Source organism: Geotrypetes seraphini, chromosome 1 (assembly GCF_902459505.1).
Source record: "Geotrypetes seraphini chromosome 1, aGeoSer1.1, whole genome shotgun sequence".
Taxonomy (NCBI): Eukaryota; Metazoa; Chordata; class Amphibia; order Gymnophiona; family Dermophiidae; genus Geotrypetes; species Geotrypetes seraphini.
This window is the reverse complement of record NC_047084.1, coordinates 342,836,450-342,852,023: the sequence shown is the minus strand read 5'-3', so window position 1 is coordinate 342,852,023 and position 15,574 is coordinate 342,836,450. Positions and strand designations below refer to the sequence as shown.

Genomic DNA, 15,574 nt, shown 5'->3' with positions numbered 1-15,574 from the left:
ATATACCGACCATTGACGGGCACCTGGCCGTTTACAATGTTAAAAATGAAAGGTTAAAAATAAATTATTATAAAGGGAGGGGAAATGTGTACATTAAATGGACAAATTACAAGTACGAACATGAGCTTGAGGGGGAAGGAAAGGTAATAATTACATCATTGAAAAACAAATTAAAAAAAGAGGAAGAGAGGGGGAGGATATAACCTCAGGAAAGGGGATCGCTTCTTAAAAGTTTGCTAGCTGTTGGAGAAGAAATATTTAAATGCTATGGTATGCGTTTTTGAATAAAAACGTTTTTAGTTTAATCTTGAATTTGTCGAGTGAATTTTCAAGGCGGAGTTGAAGTGGCATGGCGTTCCATAAAGTTGGAGCTACAACGGAGAAATTAGTTTTTCTAGTGTAACAGAATTCTTTGATGGCAGGTATGGTTAGTAAATTCTGATCAGCCGATCTGAGAGTCTGGGAAGGGCATAAAGGGATGATGAGTTTATTGAGAAAAGATGGGATGCGAAAGTTTGATTTTGTAGACCAGCATTAAAGTTTTATAGGGGATATGGTGGGTAATGTGTAGCCAGTGAGCTTCTCACAGAAGAGGAGTGACATGATCATATTTCCCAACCTTATAGATAAGTTTAATTACCGTGTTTTGAATGAGCTGTAGATGACGTAATTCAATATATTTAACTTGGAAGAAATAGAAGAATGAAATTTTGAGATGATATATACCTGCTCCACATTTTTGTAGATGTGTCTTTGTACATATTAAGATTACATCAGCAAGAATGAGTCTTTCGTGTAGAAAACACTGATTTAAATCAAGTATTTCTAACTAGTAGTTTAAATTGATTTGATTTAAATCCAATCCACTCTGCCTGAGGCAATAGAAGGTTCAGTGACTGCTCAAGGTCACAAGGAGTGTTTGCTGGGGTTTTAGCCCTGGATTTCATGGTTTTCAACCTGCTGTTCCAGTAGACAACTCCTCCCCACCCTCCAAAGAGGGCAAAAGAGTGCCCAGTTTAATAGTTTCTCTCAAAGTTAAAGTTTCTCTCTCTCTCTCTCTCTCTGTTTTCTCTTAAGGAATAGTTCTAAACTGTAGATTACATGTAATAAAGAATTTGAGGAATAATCACTTTATTTCACCTGCAGGGAGATGCTCGCTCAGGAGCAAAATTTGGAAAAGGTGCTGATAAAAGCTTTCCTGGAAATAGATAAGGCATTTGCAGGCCATATGCGCACATCTGCTAATGGTAGGTATTGTCGCTGCATTTCTTCCCAAAAAATGTTGGACACAATACAAAAGCAAAACCCCAAATAGAAACAGTTTCCTAAATATATTTAAACAATAAAAGATCCGTATCTTTTAACATGAATGAGTTATTTATATAGCATTTGACGTGGCCATATTTTGCCCTGAGGCTGCATTAGGGGATATAATGAAAGATGCTGTGTGTATCGCAAACAAACACTTAACTCACAATGTCAAATCCTACTGGTGAGATGAACTAGCCTGCCCGATCATTAAGATGAGCTCACAGACTTCTCCAATCTTTAGCCCTTTCCACCGTTCCAGAGTCCAGCCATGTCTATGGTGACACCATAGCAACTGGGAATGATGATTGCTGACCATCAAAATCCTTACTAGAGGCCTCTGCTGCCTGCTCTTACTTTCAGCTGTTACTTTTAATGGTGAGACAGACTGATTTATCGCACCAGTAAGATTTTCATTAATGTGAATGCTTCATATGATGACTTTTAGTAGAAAGAAAAGTTGGGCCATTGTATACTGTTTTGGTTTAAAAAGAGCTCTGTGCTAGTTTTGGCATATTCACTGATTGGCTGAAGGCAGTTTTATCAGTCAAAAAATATATGCAGTTAAAAATGACTAACAGTTCCCATATATCTTACTTTTTACTCCGTCTCTCTTTCAAAGTATAACTTTTATTTGAGGTCTTCAACTCTTGAAATTCTCTGTGGTTAATTACTTGACAATCAATTTTTTCCTGCACTTCACCCCACTTCTCCTTTCTTTTTGTTTTTGTACCGTTTTTTTCTTGCTAGTCTAGGGTTACAATACGTTTGGGAAAAACCGGAAATGTCCTCTTTTTAAAGAACTGTCCGGGTATCCAGACATTTTTTAAAAAATTGTGTGAATCTGTCCGGGTTTGGCAGGGCTGGCTTACAAGGAGTCCGGTGGCTCTCTCCCAGGCAAATTAAATTTTCTTCAGGTCACCAGCATCTCAGCTAGGTGAGCTTGCTGCCATTGGCCTGCCCCAGAAGCCACCTCTCTGCAGCAACTTCCTATTTCCATGTAGGCGGGACCTGCAGAGAAGCGGCTCCTGAGGCAAGCCAGTGGTAGCAACCCAAAGGAAATTGAATTGTAGCACCGAGGAGGTAAAAGGGGGAGAACCATCGGATTCTGAGGAAGCTGGCCCTGCCAAACTTCATGCAAGGTGCTGATGCTTAATTTTCAAATGTAGCTTCGGGGGGGGGGGGGGGTGTCTGAGCAAGTAAGGATGGGGTCAAGTGTCCTTTTTCGTTTTCATTTCAAAATTATGATAACCCTATACCATTCTCTCTTTAGACTCTGTCATCCTGCCTGAGTGGCTTTTTCTTGCTGAATGAGGGCTAGAAGGGAAGATTCTTTAGCCTGGAGGTATTCAGTTTTTGCTCTTAGGAGAGTGCTGTTATATATTATGATATCTATCAGCCTTTTACCTCCCCCCCATCCCAGCTCAAGTGCATAATTTCTGCAGTGTGTTTTTAAGCTTGCCTTGCGCCCAACAGGAGACCTCATCTCAGCCATCCTCTGCTGCAGAGTCAGGGCCTGAGTCACAGAGCTAGCTCCTAGATGCTATTTTTAAATTAGAATATGGGATACTGGTGTTTTAATGTGCTAAAATAAGTGCCTTATACAATTGCATGTGTTTGTGTTCTTTTAGATGTTCTGGGGTTGGGTGTGGGCAAAGTTATAAGATGCGTGTTATAAAATACACCCATATTCTTGCAACCTTGGGAATAAAAATTATGGGTATCTGCCTCAGAGCAGGTATAACTTTGCATGGAAGCTTTTGGGTCAGCTATTTTATAAAAGCGCACATAGAACTCTTTTTACAAAGGTGCGCTAGGGCTTTAACGCACGGAATAGCGCGCGCTACATTACCGCATGTGCTAGACCTTAACGCCAGCATTGAGCTGGTGTTAGTTCTAAAAGTGTAGCGCAAAGTAATTTCCTGTGTGCGCTAAAAATGCTAGCGTACCTTAGTAAAAGGAGCCCGTAGTTGCATCCCTGAGCCTATGTGCCTTCATAGCATAGGTGCTCTGTTATAAAATTACCCTCCTAAAATTCAACAGGGATTAAATTAATGACTATGAACTGCTAGTGAGTCAGTGTAATGCAAATATTTTCTTTTGTCTTCCAGGTGTAGTGTCTTTTTGATACGGAAATGTCCAAAAATTGCACATTTCTTTGAACCACCCTTGGGGTTTTTTTTCACCAATGTTCAATGTAATCTTGATCTCCTATTACTGTCTGCTCCAAGCAAAATCATAGAATAATTATATTTGTGGATAGGCATGCTAATTGTTGCTAATAAACAGCTGAGTTGTTGCGCCACTTTGGAGACTTGCTGCCTTCAGCCAATTAGGTAAAACACTCCCTCAGCTAATATTCTAGCCAGCGTTGGAACTATGTCCACAAGAATAAAAGGAAAGTTAATTTTAGTGATAATAAATGTAGCACTCCATCATAACTGTTGACTAGTAGAAGTGGTTTACGTCTCTTCGTTGTATGAAATCTCCAGCTAACACACTATTCCCTGTTTTAAGACTTGTGTTCAACAGATCTGAATTGGATCCATTTGAGGAAATCTTGCTGGCAATCTATTGAAGTATTAGTTTGACAAATTAGTAAAGCAGTTACCATAATATATAGGATGTGAGCCTGCCTTTTGTAAATAAGATGACAAAAAAAATGCCTGCGTTTTTCATTCACCAGACTATCCAGAATGAATGGATTGTTCTCCTCAGCCTGCAGATGTAGAAATTTAAGAGCTGTGAGCCCTTCCTTGTAAAAGGCCACCATTAGCCACCAGTTCTCCAGTATTCTGTTTCCAGCAGAGGGTGATATTTTTTTTTTTTTTAAGGCCCTCTTTTATCAAGCTGCATTAGGATGGGTTTTTGTTGGGTTTTTTTTAATCGCCGACCCCTGCAGTAAAAGCTGTGATGCTCATAGGCATTCTGTGAGCACCTGGGCTTTAAGTTTTACCGCAGTAGACTGCGATAAAAAACCCTAATATGGCTTGATAAAAGGGGGCCTAAGGAGTTTGATATACTGCCCATCACATAATATCTGGGCAGTTTACAGCTAAATATGGATAAGAAAAAGGAAAAAACTTTACATATAGAAATTAAAAATAGTGTGGAACTCCATTAATGAACAGGAGGGAAAAACCAAGAGAGAGAAAAATCAGAATAGTCGGTCTACAGGTTGTCTCCCCAGCTGACCCATTCTGTGCATAGAGATGTGATCTGGTGAAATTGCTTTTGGGCCTTGTTGAGCTCTAGCAGAGAGGTATGTGGCATACCTCGACTCGCACTCGCACTGGCTCCCAGTACAAGCAAGAGTACAATTCAAATTCCACTGCCTACTATTAAAACCATAAACGGAGACAGCCCAGCCTACCTAAACAATCGCCTAATCCAAACTACCTTAACCAGACACAGGAGAACCCACAAACCGTTCACGCATCCCCCAATCGGAGACTACAAACGAAAAAAACTGTACGATGGCCTTCTAGCCATACAAGCAGCAAAACTAGACTACCAATTCTCCAATTTACTAATAACGGCCCCAGAGTACAAAGAGATTATGTACTTACCCTGGTAAGCTCTTTTCCGGTAGATAGGTGAGACATTCTAGACAAATGGGTTATTTCCTTATAGCCATGTGCTGCTGCAGAAGGAATCCACTCCGGATTTTTCACTCTGCCTCTGCTGTACTTCACTGGGTTCTTTAGTTCTACCTACAGTTAGTACCCAAAGAACCCAATGAAGTACAGAAGTGAAAAATCTGAAGTGGATTCCTTCTGAAGTAGCACGTGGCTATGGAGAAATAACCCATCTGTCTAGACCAGTGGTTCTCAACCCTGTAATGGGGACCCCCCCATGGTTTGCAAGATATTCCTAATGAATATGCATGAGAGAGATTTGCATATAATGGAAGTTATAGGTATACAAATCTCTCTCATGCATATTCATTAGGAATGACTGGAAACCCGACTGACTGGGGGGTCCCCAGGACAGGTTTGAGAACCACTGGTCTAGAATGTCTCACCTATCTACTGAAAAAGAGCTTACTAGAGTAAGTACATAGGGCTAGATTCACTAAACTTACCGATCGTGTACCGATGGTTTTGCGATCGTTTCCCGACCCGATTCACTATCCGCACATGCAAATGAGGGGAAATGCCATGCATAAGTAGGAAGCCATCGATTCACTAAACAGAAGAAGGAACACAGATTGGGTTTGCCGATCCTAAATGAAGCGACTGCTGAGGATCAGATGCTACTGTCCTTGCCGACTCTTCTGCTCTCTGCTGCCTTGAAATCTCCCTGCCCTCTGCTGCCCTGCCTCTCTGCGAGCCCATGGTTTTAATCCACGGGTTTTAAAGTGTGTCCTGTTCCATTCTGTCTGCACAAAGTTGATTCCTTTCAGGAGCTGCATACCTATGCCACCCCTCCCACTTTGTTTTGACCTCGCTTGTGCGGAGAGTAAGCGCATGCGCGGATTGCATCTACAGTCAACCAGGATGGTCTGCGAGTGCATCGCAATTGCTCTGCAGTGATCCGTGAGGCATGCATCCGATCTGCACATGCAAATGAGGACTCTTTCGTGAATCAGTCGCCCGGCAGAACTCAGCCAACAACAATCCAGACCAGTGAGTTTAGTGAATCTAGGCCATAACTTGTTTTTCCTGATTTATGGACTTTTTCCACATCCTCTAGTAACAGAGATTAAGTATGTGCTGAGTGAGAATTTTTTCTTTGATTTGTTGTTTTACTTATTTATTTAAGCAGTTTTAAAGATAGCAATCCAAGTAAACCTTGTACAATTAATAATAAATTACAATAAAAACATTAGAAAATAAAGTAAAATGGTACATACTACATAGGCAAGCCCTAAAGACTAAAATGTTGAAGATCTCAAGAAAGAAAAAGGAGAATCATTTCTCTAATATGAAAAGTAAGAAAAAAACACAAAGAAAAGTAAATAAAACTTATCAAGCTATATTATCATGATAAAAAACATACATTATTATATTCAAGAGCGTTCCCGTGCCACAGTCCATGAATCTGACCTAAATTCCTTTATCTTTGTAGAACAGAAGTTTTTGGAACACCAGGAGTCAGGGCGTCCCCAGGCTGGGGGTGGTGGTAAGGGTCATATTGGCCAGGAAGGTTTGCAAGTCTGCAGTTGAGAAAGAGAATAGCTCTTAGGAAGACATGCCTCCATCAATCTGCAGTCAGTATAAGAACATAGAGTTATACTATACTGAGACAGTATAGTATACTATAACATAGAGTTATGCTATACTGTTATAGTATAGTATACTATACTATACTATACTATAACATAGAGTTATGCTATACTGAGACAGACTGAAGGTCCATCAAGTCCAATATCCTGTGTCCAGCAGTGGCCAACCTAGGTCACAAGTACCTGACAAGATCCCAAAGAGTAAAAGTATTTGGGTCCTAAGGATGTTATGGATCCTAGCTGGTCCAGACGGGAGGAGTTCCCAATGAGACCTGAAAGGCAGGAAGAACCTACCCTTATGGGAGAAGAGAGGTACAACCCAACAGAAGAGGATCCTGTATCCAAAGTAGTTTATGAACTGTTCTGATGCAGCCAATTGGGTAGCACCCTGAGGTATGGACTATGAGTGACAAGGGGGACTACCCAAAATACTTGCTGTTTCTAATTTTTCTCAATTCAAGATGTGGTGGGGCATTGGAATCCTGTGGATTCTCATGTGGATAGTTCTTTATTAGGGTTACCATATGGCTCCAGAAAAAGGAGGACGGATTGAGACATCCGGGTTTTACTTCCATTGAAAGCAATGGAAGTAAGGAGGACAGATTGAGACATATGAGCTCTACTTCCATTACTTTCAATGGAAGAAAAACCCGGATGTCTCAATCCGTCTTCCTTTTTCTGGAGCCATATGGTAACCCTATTCTTTATGGTGAAGAATACTGGTTTCCATTTCTCTTGGGATGTTTCAGAAGAGGTGTTTTGGTCAGCATTTGTTTTGTTACATACTAGTGGCTGTATGGTGCCTTTTATGGGGCAGATATCACAGTTATTAAGCCTACCTCCATTTGCTGGCTTGAGGGGCATATTCCATTCATTCTGGAGTGGTCTGGTTGTACTAGCTGGTAAGACCAGATTTTTCCTTATATTACCCAACTGTTTAAAGAAATCTCAGCTCATAGTGTATAAACTCTCTGTGAGAATAAATTGCTTTACATATATGTTGGCAAATATTTTTTAATTATTTTAAAATGAGCTTTGTGAAATTACTCATACTACAAAGCATATGTACTATATATCTTGGTATATTCAGGAATTGAATAAATTTATATCTTGATGTGGTACAAATCTACCTGAAATTCCAAACAGAACCTGTGACAGAATACAGTATCTTATACACACAGGCCCTGATTCTCTAAAAGTGCGTCCCGATTTTAGGCAGCTGTAGGCGTCCTACAGCTGTCTAATCAGCCAATCGGGATGCACGTTTTTTTTAAAAAAATGCTCCCCAGGCAGGCCGCCTATATTGAAGGCGAGGCCCGCAAGACACCTAGGCCCTGATTCTGTATAGGACGCCCGGGAGAGGCGTCCTATTCAGAATCGGCCTAAACTAAACCCCGATTCTGTAACCGGCGTCCACGTTACAGACGCGGGTTAGATTAGACACGGCCTGCTACACTTATCGCGGCAAGGGATCTCTCTGCCGCTATAAGTATTGCGGGCCGTGACCCCCTGACCCATCACTGGCAGGAGGGTGCCCAAACCCTCCTGCCCGAAGACGCACCCCCCTCCCCGACACTACCTATCGCCCCCCCCCCCCGACAATATCGGTCGCTGGCAGGAGGGTGCCCAATCCCTCCTGCCCGAAGACGCACACCCCCCCTGGCGCTAACAACCCCCACTCCACCAAACCTGTTCTTACAGATGGGTCTTGCACGTCGAGCAAGCAGGCACGCCTCGTCGAAATGAGGTGGGCCCGCCCCTTCCCGGCCCATCTCGCCGAAGCCTAAGGCCTGATTGGCCCAGGCTCTAGAAGCCTTAGGAATAGCGGGTCTGCCCATCCCTACTAAGTCTAAGGTCTGATTGGCCAATCAGGCCTTAGATTAAGTGGGGATGGGCGGACCCGTTATGCCTAAGGCCTGATTGGTCCAGGCTTCTAGAGCCTGGGCCAATCAGGCCTTAGGCTTCGGCGGGATGGGCCGGGAAGGGGCGGGCCCGCCTCATTTCGATGAGGCGTGCCTGCTTGCTCGACGTGCAAGACCCATCTGTAAGAACAGGTTTGGTGGAGTGGGGGTTGTTAGCGCCGGGGGGGGGTGCATCTTCGGGCAGGAGGGATTGGGCACCCTCCTGCCAGCGACCGATATTGTCGGGGGGGGGGGATCGGTAATGTCGGGGGGGGGGGGCGGTCGGTATTGTCGGGGGGGGTGCGTCTTCGGGCAGGAGGGTTTGGGCACCCTCCTGCCAGTGATCGGTCAGGGGCCACGGCCCGCTATACTTATGGCGGCAGAGAGATCCCTTGCCGCGATAAGTATAGCGGCCGCGTCTACTTACAATGTAGACCAGCATTTTGCTGGGCTACATTTTTAAGATTCTCATCTACTTAGGGAGACGCGTAGGGCCGCCTAGGTTCAGCCTAAGGCCCGCCTAAGGCCCTTAGACGAGCTTAGGCATCTTGCTGGTCTCCCTAGGCTCCCGGAGGCGCCTTCAGGCCTGCCTGGGGAGCATTTTTTTTTAAAAAAACGTGCATCCCGATTGGCTGATTAGACAGCTGTAGGACGTCTACAGTTGCCTAAAATCGGGACGCACTTTTAGAGAATCAGGGCCACAGTGTTACTTGGAAATGTAGGGGTTTTTTTTTCCTTTGAAACATGGTGTGGGGGGAGGGGCAGTGGGGGAGAAACACGGGCAGTATTATAAAGAAAATATACTCTTTCTGGGTTCAACTTAAAAAGAGAACCCAAGTTGTAAACATCAAAAATGCCATTCATAAGTTATGCTATTATTATTACTGTTTTTATCAGTTAAATAGTGCTAAAAGTATGAAAACAGTCAGTCTCTGCTTCATGGAACTTACAGGCTAGAAAAGATGAGAGGTAGAGAAAGTAGAAAATGGGAATGGTAGACAGTTTGGAATAGGTTGCAATGGAGAAAAAAAGGATAGGAGACAGCTAGCCTTTGAGAAAGGAAGCAAAGAAAAAAAGTTGGGATTAACCTATGGTGATCATGGCTTCTCAGTATTCTTCTAGAATTTGGACAGAAACTGCCATATCTGTTCTCCTCTTACTAAGAGGAAATATTTCAAAGCTATTTATATTGGTAAAACCTGGTTTATCTGCAAAAATGGGCTTTTTATAGAATTGCCCACCTGTAGATGGGTGAAAGTATACAAAAAGTGCATGTTTACTTGCAGAAAGGAGATTTTTCCTGGGGGAGGGGGTGCAGGAGTTTGTAAATATATACCAGTATGTACTTTTTAATTTTAAGTGTTATGCACATATTTTGCTCAGGTAAAGCATCTGGTGTGTGTTTGGTTGAGTTTTTTTCCTTGGGGTTATATTCAAAGTGAAAGTACACATTTAAATTTGAAAATGTCGTAGAATTAAAGGCGTGAAGAGTACACACACGCACAGGCTCACACACGCACACACGCTAAAAAGGATTTCGTAAAATTCTATATAAGAAAAACCAGCCAGTGGAATTAATGTTAAATATGGAATTCTTAAGTGAACCAAGTTAGCACTTGGAAGGCTGCTTCCCTCTTATGCTAGACTCTCTCCTCCCCCTCCCCCCTATTTAAATAAAATTAAAGTTTGTAAGCATCTGTTAATATTTAAACAATACAAAATACACTTTAAAAGCCATTCCAGCGTGTTGATGATGCCAAAAATACCAGGGAATAAAAAAAACCATTCAGTGTCCTTCCCCTTCTTCTAGATCAGGGGTGTCAAAGTCCCTCCTCGAGAGCTGCAATCCAGTCGGGTTTTCAGGATTTTCCCAATGACTATGCATGAGATCTATTTGCATGCACTGCTTTCATTGTATGCTAATAGATCTCATGCATATTAATTGGAGAAATCCTGAAAACCCGACAGCTGCACTAAGTTCAGCAGCTCTTAGAGGCCCAGAGGCAGTACACTTAGAGTTGGTGCTGACACTTTGGTGGACATTCTCTATAACATGGTTTACATCTCCTTGGGCTCTGTGGCTATGGAGATGGTTATGGATGAGGCATTGGGTGGCTAATATATCCTCTAAGACTTGGTTGAGCAAGCTGCCTTTTAAGGGCCATATGCATTTTGGAGAGCATGTAGATGCATTAGACCTGAGTGAGACTAGACCCCAACACCTCCTTGAAGGACTGCCCTCATGCCTCTCCTTGGTCAGCCTGGAGTAGGTCTAATGATGAAGGCTGCTTTAATTTTGGAAGATGCTCCCAATACTCCCTTCGACAGCTAAGGTACAGAAGGGTTTGTCGTTTTTTGGCAGAGTCCACAGATCAAGACTCTGGAACCTTGGTCAATATGAACCCTTGGAAAATTTTGCAATGATGCTCAGCTAGGCCTCTTGTTGGGGTGTGGGAAGAAACTCTCTCTCACTGTTTCACCACAAATGAGCCTGCATTACCTCTGACCAATGGGTCTTAGATGTGGTGAAGGTCTCTGTCCTAGAATTTGCCAAACTTGTTTAGTTTGATGCCTTTGTGGTATCACAAAAGGGTGCTGCCCTCAAATGAAAAGCAGTAGAGGTCACTGTTCTTGTACATGGGAGCAGTGGAACCAGTTCCATCTCAGGAGGAGGAACAGAGTCAATTCTCCATCTGTTTCATAGTCTGAAGAAGCCTGTTTTTGTGGGGGAAGACTCAAACTGGATCTCAAAGGGTCAGTGCCTTACTTCAGGTCCCTTATTTCCAATGGAGGCCCTGCAATCAGTGTTAGAATCAATCAAGCCAGGTGAGATTTTGACCTCCCTGGACTTAGATGTCAATGTGAAGATATGCCTTCATGCTCTAGTGCAATCTTGGCCTCAGCAGGAACTTCTGCATATTTTCTCTTCGACCTCTGTCAGCAGAATTCTTTGAAAGATAGCCAAGCATCCATCCTTTGTACTGTTGGTTGTCTTGAACAGGTCTTGCCTTCTGGTGGGGCCCTTTCACCTACTTCCTCAAGGTCTGGGCGCCTAATGCTCTTGGAGGATCTCAGTCTATTCTGACCCTTGAGAGTTGGTGACTGAAGAGGAGAGGCTGCTCATCCTTTGTCACTTCCACTCTTCTCAAAGCTTTGAAAACATCTGGGTCCTCAACCTATGTAAAAGTTGGAATCTGTGAGTACTGGTGTGTAGACTGTGCTCTTTCCTGCGTAGCTAGTACAGAGGGCTTTTGTTTAGTTTTCTTGGGCAAAATACTCTGTTGTACTTCCTGGTGGTGCAATCAGATATTGTACACTTTTTACGTGGAGGAGTATTCTGTAATGTGATCTAAATTTGGTCCTGAATGTTTTGATAGGTGTTCAGAGAAGGCTCTTACCTTGAAGATGGTGTTTTTGACATTAATTTCCTCAGTCAAGTGTGTGTCCAAATTGCCTTGTTTGGTAATGACTTGTCCTTTTCAAATGCGGCAGTCTTTATACAGATGGTTCCTTTGTTACTCTTGAAAGTAGTCTCTCCTGTGCATGTCACAGGCACAATTTTTGATGGCAGGCATTCTGACATAGCCAAGAAGCTACATAAACTGAATGTTTGCTGAATCATGCTATGCCATCCAGAGGTGACCAGATCCTTTTTCCTATCGAACAGACTTCATCCTCTTTCAGGGGCTGCATAAGGCCCAGGTGGCCTCTGAATCCTCAATAGCATGTTAGATTAAGGCTGCTATTGAAGTGCTAAACATCATTTGTGGGAAGATGGTGCTAATGGGTCTGAAGTAGAGAATGACACGGTGGCGGTTACTTGCGGCTAGCTGCGTTTAGCGCGGGTAACCCGCCAAAACGATGAATGAAAAATAGCAGTCGCTGCGGGGACGGGGACAAGGCCATTCACCGCCCCGTGGAGCGGTGAATGGTCTTGTCTCCGCAGTGAGGCAAAAGGATCGCGCGGTCCCCGCAGCCCCCACCCGCCTGCCCAATTGATCCTAGTGTTTATCCAGCTCTCTCCCTTCTCTTCACCTTAGTTTGTAGGTTTTCTTTTTCGGCGACCTGCACACTATCAAAGTGCCGCGCACCCGCGGCTGCTCAGTGTTCGATCATCTGCTCTGACGCAACCGGAAACAGGAAGTTGCAGCAAAGCAGAAGATTGAACACTGAGCTGCCGCACGTGCGCGGCTCTTTGGGAAAGCGTGCAGGTCGCCGAAAAAGAAAGCCTGCAAACTAAGGTGAGGAGAAGGGAGAGAGCTGGATAAACACTAGGATCAATTGGGCAGGCGGGTGGGGGCTGCGGGGACCGTGCGATCGCGCATGTTCTCGGCTCAAACTGGAAGGAGGGAGTGAAAGGGAAAAGGATTCTGGGCCAAGGGGATGAAGACAGAAAGAAAAACCCACAGCAGGAAAGAAAGGGAAGGACAGGCAGGTGAGCCAGATGCTAGAAGCAGGGAGGGGGGAAGAAAGAGGGTAAAAAGCTAGATGAGGTTGAAAAGAAGAGAGACACTGGTATGGAAGAGGAAGATAGGGGAAATCTGGACACAGGAAGGTAACAGAAAGAGGGGAAATTATGTGCATGGGGCATAGGGACAGAGACATAAAGGGGACATGCCATGGGGATGGTATATGGACACGGGGGGGGGCAATGGCAGATACATAGGGGAGATATTAGAAATGGGGAATATAGGAGCACAGAAGCAAGATGGTTTGTGGAGATGGGACAGGGACCGAGCTTGCAGGCCCCAGTGGCTTGCACAAATTACATTGTAACGTGCCACGAAAATAAGAGGGAGGAAGGTAGATAGGCCACGCGAGAGGAGCTGAAGGGTGGTAGAAAGGAACAGATGGTAAATGATAGAGGGAAGGGTGGTGGTGGAAAGGAATAGAACAGACATTGAAGGAGGGTGGAGAGGAACAGACCCTGAAGGGAAATGTGGAAGACAGAGTGGGAAGAAGACAGATGCCAGACTATGGGGAGCAGAGGGAAGAAGATGGGTGCTAGACCAATTTGGTGGGGGGGTGAAGGGAGAGGCACAGTAACAGCAAATGGAAGACGCAGAGAGAAGACACACAGTGGATGGAAGGAATTGAATGAGAAGATGTGGAAAGCAGAAACTAGACAACAAAGGTAGAAAAAAAAATTCTATTTATTTATTTTTTGCTTTAGGATAAAGTAGTATATTAGTTGTGTTGATAAAAATTTATAAATAAAGCCCTGCCAGCTGAACATCTCTCTCTAGTTCAGCAGCAGGAACTTTGATTTATAAGAAAGGAATAAGCTAAATATTACAGTACTAAGGCTTATATGGATGCAGCGGGGGCGGTGAAAGGGATGGCGGTGATGGTGATGGGGCAGTGAAGGGAACGGCGGTGACGGGGCGGTGCAGAAGATGGTGGGCCGGGGACGGGGCGGTGATGGGGACAGATTTTTTCCCCGTGTCATTCTCTAGTCTGAAGGCCTGTAATACATTGCAATGGTGTTGATGGGATACTAACTTCTGAGGTGTAGGGTACACTTATTTCTGCTTTGGCAATAGCATACTGGAGAATGCCAGGCTACACCAGCCCTTATACCTGTGATGTCACTGGAATAGTTCAGTATTTCTACCTCCATCTGCTGGTAGGGGGATTCAACCTGTTGGTCTGGACTGGTTTAGAAGGACTCTGGGAAAGAAAATTTAATAGGTATAAATAAATTTTACCTATATTTGGGCAGAAGGGTGGAAAAGTGTTTTATTTGCCCAGATTTACTTTTGACTGTATAAACAAAAGGGAATTGCAGTAATTAAACAAAAGTTAGCAAATAAAGAAGAATTCTAGTACAATGTATATAGTGGTCCTGAATGCTAGGGTTTTGCATCTGAACATGCAAGTTGCTTGCAGAATGTTGTCTATCATCTTTTGAAATCCGCCTCCTTCTTTGGCAAGCAAGTTGTTCAGAAGTGTTTCTGCAAATTTTTTTTTTTTTTGGTGGGGTCGGAGCAGGTATTTATTTCTAAGTGTTTAATCAGAGTTTTGTTGCCCAGAGGTTCCCACTTGTTGGGACCTCTGCCTCGGAGAAGACTCAGACTCGCACTGCGGAAGTTTGCTGCTAACAGGATCAACCCTTGGGGACACCTAGCTAGCCAGCTTGCTTTTATGTTTTTGGGGCTCTGGAGCTGTCCCCTGCAAAGCTGCTCACATCCCTGATTCATCAGGAGCTTGACCATAAGTTGTTTGGCTCCTTCCTGGCTTGGCCAGGATTGGATGCACGGTCCTTTTCCCCCTTTGTGGCGCAAGGTTTTCCAGGGCTTGAGTCTCAGTCTGAAGTCAGTCCAACTGACAGCCCAAAGACTGCAAACCTGTGAGGCAGAGTTCTTCTCCATTTATCCTAGCTGCATTCTGGAGCTGGAAGCAGGCATGCACAGTGAGTAAGGTTATAGCCTATGGGAAAAATGGGGGGGGGGGTCTCTAAAATTGAAATTTAATCTAAAACCCCTTTCCCTGCAAATTTTGTACTTCAGAGAAATCCCCATGGGCCATTTTTTTGTGCAATTTTACTGGTGGTGGCCATCTTGGATTTTAAATGATCTTTTTTTCTAAAGCCTGCATCTGCCTTAAAACCCCCTCAGTTTTACTTAAAATCAACAGGAATGACCCCTTAGGTCTTCCTACTCCTGTATCATGCCAGGTTTGTGCTGGATGGCCCTCCGAGGAGCATCCATTTCCTGTGTGTGATGGAGTTCGCAGGGGAGGGGCGGAAGCCTTGGGCTCAGCCACCTCCAAGTTTTCCAGGGCTGGGGATCTGCACGAAGAGCATTCCCAAGGGAAGAGACCCTTTCCAGAATCTTCCAAAGGTGCATTGGCCAAGCACAGACATGTGGTGGGCATGGAGTCCAGGAGAACCTACAGGAAGTCCCTGCTGGGGCCCTTGAGACCCCCAGTACAAGGCTTCAGCCTGGATTTTGCTACTGGAATTGAGCATTGACGTTGCAGGCCAACCTGCAAAGAACACGCTCTATCTTCCTATTCCCCCCTGACACAGCCAATAGCGAAACGCTGGTTACCACCATCGGAGGAGGAAAACTTTCTGGACATTCAGCTCAGCTCTGCACAAACCAATGTATTGTGAACTGGCAGTTTTGGGTTCAGC

At 44.1% G+C, this 15,574-nt stretch overlaps 1 protein-coding gene across 5 annotated transcripts in view; it reads left to right on the top strand.

Annotated features, from left to right (window-relative positions):
- The window catches only part of LOC117368188 (protein phosphatase 1K, mitochondrial-like), a 76,012-nt gene that overhangs the window by 16,687 nt on the left and 43,751 nt on the right, over positions 1–15,574 (top strand). For all 5 annotated transcript variants that reach the window (XM_033961577.1, XM_033961596.1, XM_033961586.1 and 2 more), the window contains one exon: positions 1,147–1,247. In XM_033961577.1, the coding sequence (XP_033817468.1) occupies positions 1,147–1,247 (101 nt within the window). The remainder of the gene's footprint in view (positions 1–1,146; positions 1,248–15,574) is intronic.